Genomic DNA, 10,715 nt, shown 5'->3' with positions numbered 1-10,715 from the left:
TGCTAGCGCTGGCGTGATCCGTTGAGGAGGCACAACGAAGAGGAGGCTATCTAGAGAACCCATGTAGAGGGTTTTTGACATGATTATAAACAATGGACGCATATATATATATGTACAACGATCGGGTCCAGATGTTTTGCATATCGACTGTCAATGCGATCAAATGAGTTCTTATTAAGATATTGTGAAAGTCAATCGACTGCATCAGATATGGATAAAAGGAGCTCCGCCAGAAAAAGGGCCGTTGAGTTGACGAACTCCAAGTGGAATGATGTGAAAAACTGGTTGGTAAGTTGACTCTGAACGTTCATTTTCCGAATTGATTAGATGTGCGCGAACCTTGTACCCGATTCAAAAGAGGCTACCAGTCGCTTGAGGATATAAGCGAGCTTGACCTGCACGGTACGGCGTGCAATCCTTTATTTGAGTTCGCGTGCGACTGACGATCAACGTGAACGCTCATGAAAAGAACCAGTTGTAGAGCACACAGCCACCAGGAGTCACGAAATCGTCGGGCAAATCTTTCCCTTGGGAAGGACATGTCTTGCAGCCGAGTTTCCTCAGGGCGTCCAGGAAAGCGTTCTGCGCACTGAGACTTCGCACTACAGACGCGCTCTCCTCCTGCTGACCACTTCCGATCCATCCCATTGGCCCGGTGGCTGCATGGATCAGTCCGGAAAATAATTCATGCGTCAGTCGCCGTCCAGAACAGGCAGCGAGAATTCTCTCGATGCGTCGCATATCGAATTATTTACTGATTGATGATGGCGCGTGGAAATGTACTCGAGCGGAATCGAGTGTAAGCCTGTGGATCAATTAAACAGGGCACGTGATGCTTAGTGGCGATAAGGAGGCGCTGTCTGCGAAAATATTTACCGAGATCGGGAACTCAAATGAAGTGGAATACGCTTTGCATCCCCTTAATACTCGAGCCGGATTCCCAACCACTGTCTCGAGCTTCTAGTCTTTGATCTTCTGTATGTTGACTCGCGATGAGCTCGAGACAATCTTGGATCCGATCTCCAGGATCCACGGCATTTCTCTTACCGCAGATGCAAGGTATTTACACATGTATATCAGTGAACGGAAGACAGCTCCCAGAACGACCGGTCTTCACGAGCTCCGTTGCGGAAGATCCCGACAGGGTCATTCCCTACCGGGCAGGCTCTGATCGAGCTCTGCAGGAGTAGTCCATGACTAGGATGAGCCGCTGCGTATCGGTCGTGGGTCGAGGTATATCATCCTCCTGCATTGAGTCTTCTTCATCCTGGAATTCACACGCGCGCTCACTGGAGTACACGCCATCGATATGATAGGTCGAGGGCTCGATCTTTTCCGACAAGGCTCTCGCTCTAGGCGTAGATGAAACTGAGCGTGGAATCGCCAAATAGAATAATTCCGTAGGTTGAACGGCTGGAAACGACCGCGGGCAAGCTAATCCGCAAGGAACAGATCGATCGTGCCGATTCGGCTCTTTTTCTTTGCTTTGAGGCTGGTGTCAAACTGATAGTCGCGGCCCGGATCGAAGCGGCTCCAGGCTTTTCCGAAGCCGCACAGCCGACGTGACAGTCGCCGAAGCAGCCTCAGCTGATCGACACCGAGGTCTTGCAGGACTCTCCGAGGGACCGATCTCCGTGGCACGAGAACGTGATGGTCTCTCGCCTCCGAATTCCCTCCGTTCAGAACTGATATGCGGAGCCCAGCGATTTTCTCCAGAAATCAGAGAAATTACATTCTTAGGGCGAACCGTTCGGACCCCCCCGATGAGAGGTCGACTCGATCGCGCGAATCCTGAGATTTGAATTGCTGAGTCGGTGGCACTCTCTCTCGCGGAGTGTCGTTTGAAGAGTGAGCCGAATAACTCGGGAGTGGAGAGGGGAACTCATGGCCGCCGCCGCCGCTCCTCCCGCTGCGAGTGGTTTCGTATTCCGCTTGGAACGACCGAAAGAAGGTTACAGCTGCGTTACTTATTCTCCTCAAAAAGCTCACTTCGAGAACACCTTCGATTTGCCTTGATCGTTGGAAAAGTGGCGTTCAGCTTTCTCTACCTTAATCTCCTACCCGCAAACGGTTATGCTAAACTAGTGTCGTCTTCGCCGAGCTTGTTCTGTGGTTAGTGTTGGGATCCCTACGAGTTAAAATGGCTCCAGGAGTCGCTCAAACTCCAGCCAGCATGCATCCGACTCAGGAAATCATCCGGCCTGCAAAACAAGTCTCACCAGTCACGACACCAGTCAGCTCCCCTCCGCCGGCCACCGTGTCGACGGTCAACAGATCGAGAAAACCCAATTTTCAAGATGAAGCCGTAAGTGAGGCCCATATTGCTATAGCTACTGACTCTCTTGTGCTCGATGTGGGATGGCGAGCTGGGAACGCCGCCGCCCGGCGGGAAAGCCCGGGATTCGACGGAAATCGTATGATATCAACTTCGCCTAGTCCATTCATTCTCAACTTGATGTAGTCAATGAGAATGAGCCATGACCAGTCGTTGCTGTGGTAACACGGCGGCGGCATGACTGTTGGCACCGTTTCCTTGAAGAATTCTGAGTTTCGAAAAGAGTGACGCGTGTATTGGCGACGCCAAGAATCGACGCTGCCATGGCCGAGGTTATCAAGGAAGTGACTGACTGATACGCCTCATGATATTGACAACATACCCGTACTCGGTGTGACGGTGTGAGCGAGAGGAGGAAGAGGAAATCTCCCAGCCGCTGTTCACGTAGGTCCAGCCGGTCCGGCTGGGCCAGTGAATCATCGGACATTGGCTGGGCACTGTTCGAGCGCAGACAGAGAACATCTGTTGTGTCAATCGCTGAAATCATAATAAAGCCCTGACATCCTCCGCTCGTCGCGACCGAAGGTCCTCCGCCTCACTCAGTCCGCCGGTGTTCTCACGTCGGCGTTTGATTTCCGTACGACGAAGCAAGTTCTAACGGCGACGCACCGGGCAGCCTTTCGTAAACAAGCTTGAAGTGTTGCGAATGCGGCACTGACTCATCGCTCACAACAATGGCTGAGCGGAAAAAGGAAGATATGATGGGTTTCAAGTAGGGAGGAATGGTATCGCTGGCTTGTCTAGCTCCGAAAGGATTACATGTCTAGATGATTCAGAGTCGGCACAATCTCGACCACGTTTGCTCGATGAGATCTTGGATTCATGGTTCGATGCCCTTGTGCACAGATGCATCTGACTCTCGGCTTACATCCGCGAACCTACCTGAGTCGATAACAGAAACTCGATGCTTGTATCGAATGTGAGCTCTATTTGGAAGCGACGAGTGGTCAGCCATTCCCCTCCGAGCTGTTCCGTAGCGCTTAGAGCCCGTGTCGTTACATGGGTTTTACCGTTATCTCGATCGATTCTCCGGTGATCATGGAATTGGTTTATCGAAGTTCCCCGGTACGTTCCCGTCTCATGCTCATATTGATCGAACTTCCAGGGGGGGGGGAAATCGAATTCATTCCTAACTTGATTATACAGATTACGAACACTGAGTCCAACGTACCGTTCCGCGATGCGTTAAGCGGCCCCAGTTGGATCTAGTGGACCTCGCGTATCTCTGGCTATCGGCCAATATCTATTCTGGATGTTGTATGACCTCATATATATTTCACAAATCTCAGTAGAATCATTTCGAACGCTCTATGTTGTCAGAGGATCTCGATTCTCGGAAATGCGGAGAGGACTGATGACTCGAACGCGATATTAGCCCAGCACGACGCTTGCGATTGTGCAGAGTGGCAGCTGCGTGCGAGTAGACCGACCATAGTTGAACTCTTGTTCAGTTCTTCATCGCACCGGAATGCTAGCTGCTTTAACCAATGATTTCCGACCGGGAGTCCGTCTGTGGCGGAGGGCCAGGGAACATATTGCAAAATACCGCCTGTCTGGAAATGGCTCGCAGCACATCTGGTTTCTTGAGGTGGAAGCTGATACCGTGCTGGATCGATCGCGGTTCTCGTGAATCTAATCTCCCGGATCATCCGTTCCGTATGCCTGACTGACCAATTGTCTTTATCTCTCTTGCAGGATCGAATGCGCTCGTTCGGATCGTGGCCATCGACGGCCCCGATCTCGAAGGACAAAGTCGCTAGAGCGGGATTCTATTACCTGGGTAGTGGACTCAATGTCGCCTGCCCGTTCTGTGAGGTGGAGATCGGAGATTGGCACTTCAACGACGTTGCCTTGCGGAAACATCGTGAACGAAGTCCTAACTGCTCGTACGTGCTCCAACGCTCTCTCCCGGACGTCCCTATCGACCAGATAATGAGGAGTCCCAAGAAACGTCTGGAAACGTTCGTGGACTGGCCGAAGCCCCAAATAGATCCCCAGCGTTTGGTGAATGCGGGCTTCTATTATCTCAAAGAAGGAGACAAGGTCCGCTGTGCCTGGTGTAAAGGAGTTATCGAGTCCTGGGCCCCCGAAGACGTCCCTTTCGACGAGCACGCTAAGAACTTCATTAGCTGCCCATTCATCCTCAACCCTCCACCGTACGCGCTCTGCGGAGAAGATGAGTGCGGTCTCCGGAGCATGTGTTCAACGAGTAAAGATCCCGCTCCTGGGTCGTATCCTGTGGGAGCGACACCCCACGTGGCTCCGAAACACCCTCACATGGTCTCTTCCTCCTCGAGGATGGCTACATTCACGACAAATTCGTGGCCCGCTGAGGCGAAAGTCAAAGCGGTCGATTTGGTGGAAGCCGGCTTCTTCTTCCTCGGAATGCACGATTTCACGAAATGCTTCAGCTGTGACGGCGGACTGTGCAACTGGGCCGAAGGCGATGATCCATGGGTGGAGCACGCTCGCTGGTTCCCAGACTGTAATTTCCTCAAGTTGAATAAGGGCGAACCGTTCATCGAAAAATACAGGAACCTGCATCAGCAGATGTTGAATGAGGCAGAGGTTGAAGCTCAATCCCCGGAAGACCCGATGGATGATACGCTCCGGAACGAGCTCGAGTTCATAATGAATTCGTCGGATGTCGAATTCTTTTTGAAGCAGGGAGTACCCCCTCAGGTTGTCCGAATGACTCTCAAGAAATTCATGCTCGACAAAGGCCGAGGTTTCGCGGGGCCCGATGAACTGGGGGCGGTCCTGTCGCAAGTTGTGAGCTTCTCGAAGAAAGCCGCACCTGAAGCAAAACGTGAGTACCCGCTTGCATCTTATGACTTATTTTTATTTCCTTGGAACTTCTAATTCTCATTCATAGCCGATCTATCCTATGCGATGCTCAGGAATCCAGCTGACCGAGGAATTTCCTTTATGTCTTGCAGGGGAGAATAACAGAGTCGAAGAAATTCCCGAAAACATGCTCTGTCGAGTATGCATGGTACACGAACGGGGCGTCGTGTTTCTACCTTGTGGACATTTTGTGACATGTCCATCCTGCGCCGCTAGTGTGACAGAGTGTGTGATGTGCAGAAAACCGATCGTGAGCACGGTGCGGACTTTCTTTTCGTGAGCTCACGGAGTGCATCTGTAGATTTGTTTTGTGATAGATAGATCTGCCCGGCTCGAGCGGAGCCTCACAAGTCTTCGAGAGAAGATCCGCGAGCTAGACGATATTGAGAGGCGGCACTGTAAATAATGATTTGTGGAGGAGCTGAATAAAGTCGCTTGTGATCTAAGAGTAAAAACTTCTTCTGATTTTCTGAGAATCGAGTCGGTCTCTGTACCGAGTAGCCGTCTGTGTCCAACTCGATCGACGATCCGCCCTTGGGGGTTCATTGCTCTTCTCGCGAAAAAACTCGGAATATCGCTCTGAACCCCTGCTCGATGAATTCCACACGAGGCGGGGGTGTTAAGGACACCACGAATAAAAGATGCTTCAGGATTCTCCGCATCGCCCAGTATACGCGCGGAGCGAAGTCCCACCCGATATGACCGACTCAAAATCAATTATCATTATCGTCGGCGATTCACCCCTGGCGCAGAGATTCAATCAGTTCTTTACGACTGGCAGAGTTTCATGACTTCGCGGAGGAATCTCCTTTCTCTCGATTTCTAAATCACCGTGTCTGAACTTTCTGTCGGAAGTATGGTCTCCGAGTTTCGAGGAGTCCGTAACCGTCTCGTGAGTCGCGTAGTCAGCGTAGTGGTATTCAGGGTATGTCTCGACGGCAAAAAGCGACGAGCTCGCTGGTGGTGGTCATCGGGCTTTGCTGCACAATCTTCATTCCGAAAAAGCCTCCGGAAAACTAATCTGCCAAGGTGCGAGAATTTCTTCCGCGAATCATGGGAAGCGGAACAGACATCTTTAGGGATTCTCCGGTACATGTGTCCGTGTCCGGGAATTCTCCAGACGACAAGCTTTACGCGCTCAAGCTTTTATGCGCCGAAATGAAATGCCGGAGGCACTGGAACGAGCTCGCCCATGATCGCGATGGTGTCCTGTGCCGTGCCTTGGAATTGAAAATTTCTTCGCCCGACATCCTGCTGGAGAGATAGGCCACTCCATGATCTTCGAGGGAGACTCCAAGCACGATAGACTGTTAAGAGAAATATATTCGGAAATTTTATCTCAATTTGATTAAGTTATATCCCTCATTAATGAGGATATTGTACCCAATAATACGGCCGGAGAACCGGGTTCGGCCATCAGTATGCAGTCGAAAAAGAGCTTATGAAACAACCGTAAAAACAAACTCATTTGACTTCAGTCTCGTAGTACATACTTCTCCTTCGGAAAAGCACTACTGCGGTAACGGAGACACTAAGAATCACAATAACGACCCCGAGCAGCCAGAGGATCCAATCGGTACTCTCTCTCTGCTTGAGAGTGATCGCCTCAGAAACTCTACAGAGCCCACCCGACTTTTCTAGAAACTTGATTGAGGTGTCACCCAACATGTTGAGATGAACTGTCGACAAGCGCTCTACCCACGGCTCGAATTTGCCTTTCACGAGTTGCAACAGGGAAGTATTAGACGGCAGGATGATCCGATCGCCATGGAGCTTGACCAGATGCTTGCTCTCCAAAGCCTCCCAACCCTGACCAGGCAGAAAACATGAGTCCGGAGTCGATGGAAGTCGCAATTCCAGATCTCCGTGGAACACACGCAATTTCAGACAGTACACTCGGTTCGGCTCGAGGTTCTCTAAATTAAATTGTTTCTTGTGTAGATCGACTCCGATTGATTCAGATCCGTCAATGTCAAGGTAACCCGTGAGCGAGCAATAGGGGTCATGAGAGAAATCCCACAATACGAGAGCCGAGTCTGGCTGCCTGTGAAGGACGCCGCTGATTCGGAGCACCACATTACAATTATAATAACCGCTCGCGGAGATTTCGTCGGCTGGAGGCAGCGAATTCGAAGCGTCGCACTTCGACAATGTGAAAGTTGAATTGGGGCGAGTGTACTTCAAACTGAATGTTGTCTCATTCGCTTCGGTCTGTAGACAAACCCCCGAAGGATGGGTACAAACACGGACACACGATTTTCTTGGATCGGGAAAGCTCCAGCTGACAGAGAGTAATCTGGCTTTCCGCGTGATATTCATTTCTTTCACCAGCAATTGGGTGTCACCCTTCGTTGGAGGAGCACAATGCCGAGTTTCCGAAGTTTGAAATCCTGCTTCGTTATGGGACTTCACTCTGAATTTGCAAGGCGAGCATCGATTCAACTTGATCTTCGACCTTGTCCTGTTCGTGACGATATCCATCGATTGCCAGTTCTGCGCATCGAGCAGCTCGACTTCGTAGTAAACGGCATTCTCCGCCGATGTCCAGCCGAGATGAGCGAATCCGTCGCCACCGCACGATATATTGAAGATCCTCGGCTTAGCGGGTTTACTCCTCAATGCCACCAGGCCGTCCCATTGAGTCACCAGAACATCGTTGCGGAGCAATTCACATGTATAAGTCCCGGCTCGCGGTTTTTTCGAATGGAAAGTCTGACCTCGACCCTTGTACACGCCGTCGATCCTCCATTGGATGACGTCATCGGCAAATCGCGGGATGCAGGAAATATTCAGAGCTTCGTGTTCCGAGACCACGGTGGGCTTCTCGGGCGTTCTCACGAACGTAGATTCGAAAACTTTCACCTCGAATTTATAGGAGCTGCATCGACGTCTGTCTTCTCTCTCGCAAACCCGACAGGCGTAATTTCCGGCATTTGCCATCGTGACATTATCGAACTCCAAAAACTCGTCATTTCGGGTTCCGGGGATTCCGACACCATTCTTGAACCATGTCTTCAGGGGTTCCTTGAAAGCCAAAGCTGCGCATGGTATCCGCAAACGATCCCCGACGACAGTATTATAGCATTCGGTATCGACGAGTATGTGGGGCTCTGCTCTGTAGACGTTCAGAAGAACTTCTTGGTGAGTCCGACCGTAGCGGTTGGATGCCTCGCAGCGATAGACACCTATGTCCCCAAGAGTGACTCGAGGTATAAAAATACTGTTCCCAAGAATCATCCGCTTGTCAACAGTTTTCCCATTGAAAAACCATTCAATGCTCGGCTTGGGTTCTCCTCCCGCATCGCATTCCAGAACAACCCGTTCACCTTCGATCCTACTCTCGTTCTTCATCGGGGGAATGTACGGCTCGCTGGTCAGCGTGACACAGGCTGTGTTCTCAAGACCATCGGATTGGCATCTCACATTAAAGGAACGCACTTTCGTTGCGAGGGTTGAGGAATCGATCCGCAAAAGATGTCGCGCGTCTTCATTCAGAGCTTTCTGAACACCACTAGGCACTATCCATGACATCGGGGACGACGGACCCGAGACCACGCAGTATATTTCAGCGTCGCTGTATTTCTTGAGGAACGTATTCCTCGTTGCGTACATGAAACGACGTTTCTCGAAACATTCCTGCGGACGAGCGCTCACTACGAGTTCGACAGTTTTCATAAGGTGAACCTTCCCCATTTGTTCCGCTGAGCACTCGATGATGGCGCCGTGATCTTGAAGCACAATATTCGGGAGATGGAGCGTGCCATCAGGATCGACTATCATGCGTGACGTCAGACCGGATCCAGTGTCATTCCAGAATACTTTAGGAGTGGGATGACCCGAGGGGGCTGTGCACGATATCGAAGCCGCCTGGCCCTCCATGAGGAATAGGCGTTGCGCCACAGCCACGAAGTTCGGCATGTGAGCCAACCCTACTTCCAGATCCCTTGATTTCGAGAGTCCCGCCGAGTTCTCTGCTTGGCAGTGGTATTTGCCGACGTGCTCAGATGTCAGAGGGCGGAATCGTAGCTCTTTTCCGACCGTCACCAGCTGCGATCCTTTCCACCATGTCACATTGGCTTGTGCGCCGGTAATGGGACAGAGCACATGTACGATCCTTGGCGTCGTCCCGGGTTGATACAAAATTTCTGGCATCGTATCAGGCCGTATCCATGGAGGTTGATCTATGCGAGTTCGACACACGACAAGCGACGCAAGATCGAGGACAATGAGCCACCTCAGATACCGAGAGTTCGATTCCATTCCGGTTGTGAGCACTCCGAGAACGCGCTGGAATAAACGGGTGGCTTGAGATTGCTGCCACTGGAAATGTGACGGCTTTGAGAATTTCGCTAAGACTCTCTGCATGGATCATTTATCGATAGAATTTATCTTACCTAAGGAGCATCGGAGAGATGAGCATCAGAAATGGATCGTTCATCGCACATCGGTCGACACGAGCGTTCACCAAGCGGAAAGAGCTCGAGCCAAGTCGAAATAGATATTCGGAGGAAGTGAGCGATTTGAATCATTTCCGTATGAGGCCTCCCGATTGATATTCTCAAAGAGCAAACGAATCGAATCAGGAGCCCCCGTTCTAGTTCCTCGAGAAAACCACACGCCTCAAATGATGGTCTCGAATACTATCACTGACGGTAGGCGACGCGGACGATCCCCAAGTCACATTCGCTCTAAAGATAGAGCCGATCCGGAAACTTACGGGAAGCAGCGTGAAGAGGAGCTATCTGTTCTGATCTTCGCGTGGTGGCGTGTTTACAAAGTTGGACAGAGCACGTCCGGTGGCTCGCCGCAGATAGAGACACGATGTTTGTAAGACGGACTTTGAGCGATCATTGCCTTCCGGGCTTCACGACTCCTCTGCGCGACACATGTCGAATCGAATCACTCGGACAATCAGGCACCGCTGAGGCACTCAGTCATAAAATCTCTGGAGAGTCAGCCTGACTTGGATTATTCATAGTGAAAGGTCCGCTCTTAATTCGACTGCTCGCAATCTCCCCGGTTCCTCCGCGGGGTCGCAGTTTTTAGCGTTGCTGCAGAAGCGCCACGGCAACCCTCTGGAAATTCTAGTTCCAGGGCTTATTCCGGGCGCATGACAATCCGAAATCTCGAGTCTCAACTCACAGTCTCCCCGAACTTGTCCCTGAATGAAGAAAAGATTCTTCCTCCGAGAAGGTTTCTTGAAGCTCGAAGCTAGGGCCACAACTTCGGTGATCTCCTCATATTCCTTCTCCCTTCGTTCTTGATGAAAATCCGATCACAGGAGAGCTTGCGCCAGAGGACGTCGATGATCGCTGAACCCTCATGCTTCTTACTTAGAGCTCAGGTGACTTCGACCCCTCCGCCGAATCGCTTTCGCAGCTCGCGCTGCGTACCGAGCTTCATGAATAACTTCCTGAACGAATCATACGGAGTCCTGGCCGCCGTAAGGGTTCCTCTGTAGATGACAGGAGCGAACGAGCCAGGGAATGCCTGCGAGGAAGCACACTGTTCATAATGGGACCCCATATGTGGG

The 10,715-nt window shown here is 51.2% G+C and overlaps 1 protein-coding gene across 1 annotated transcript; it reads left to right on the top strand.

Moving 5' to 3' along the window:
• Positions 1 to 1,923: 1,923 nt before the first annotated feature.
• LOC100904082 (putative inhibitor of apoptosis) lies at positions 1,924 to 5,637 on the top strand. The gene is made up of 3 exons (XM_003741920.1): positions 1,924 to 2,305; positions 4,031 to 5,144; positions 5,275 to 5,637. The coding sequence occupies exons 1-3, from the start codon at positions 2,141 to 2,143 to the stop codon at positions 5,460 to 5,462; spliced, it is 1,467 nt and encodes a 488-aa protein (XP_003741968.1). The 5' UTR covers positions 1,924 to 2,140; the 3' UTR covers positions 5,463 to 5,637.
• Positions 5,638 to 10,715: the final 5,078 nt, after the last annotated feature.

Source organism: Galendromus occidentalis, unplaced genomic scaffold, assembly GCF_000255335.2.
Source record: "Galendromus occidentalis unplaced genomic scaffold, Mocc_1.1 scf7180000077231, whole genome shotgun sequence".
Lineage (NCBI taxonomy): Eukaryota > Metazoa > Arthropoda > Arachnida > Mesostigmata > Phytoseiidae > Galendromus > Galendromus occidentalis.
This window is presented reverse-complemented; position numbering and strand designations above follow the sequence as displayed.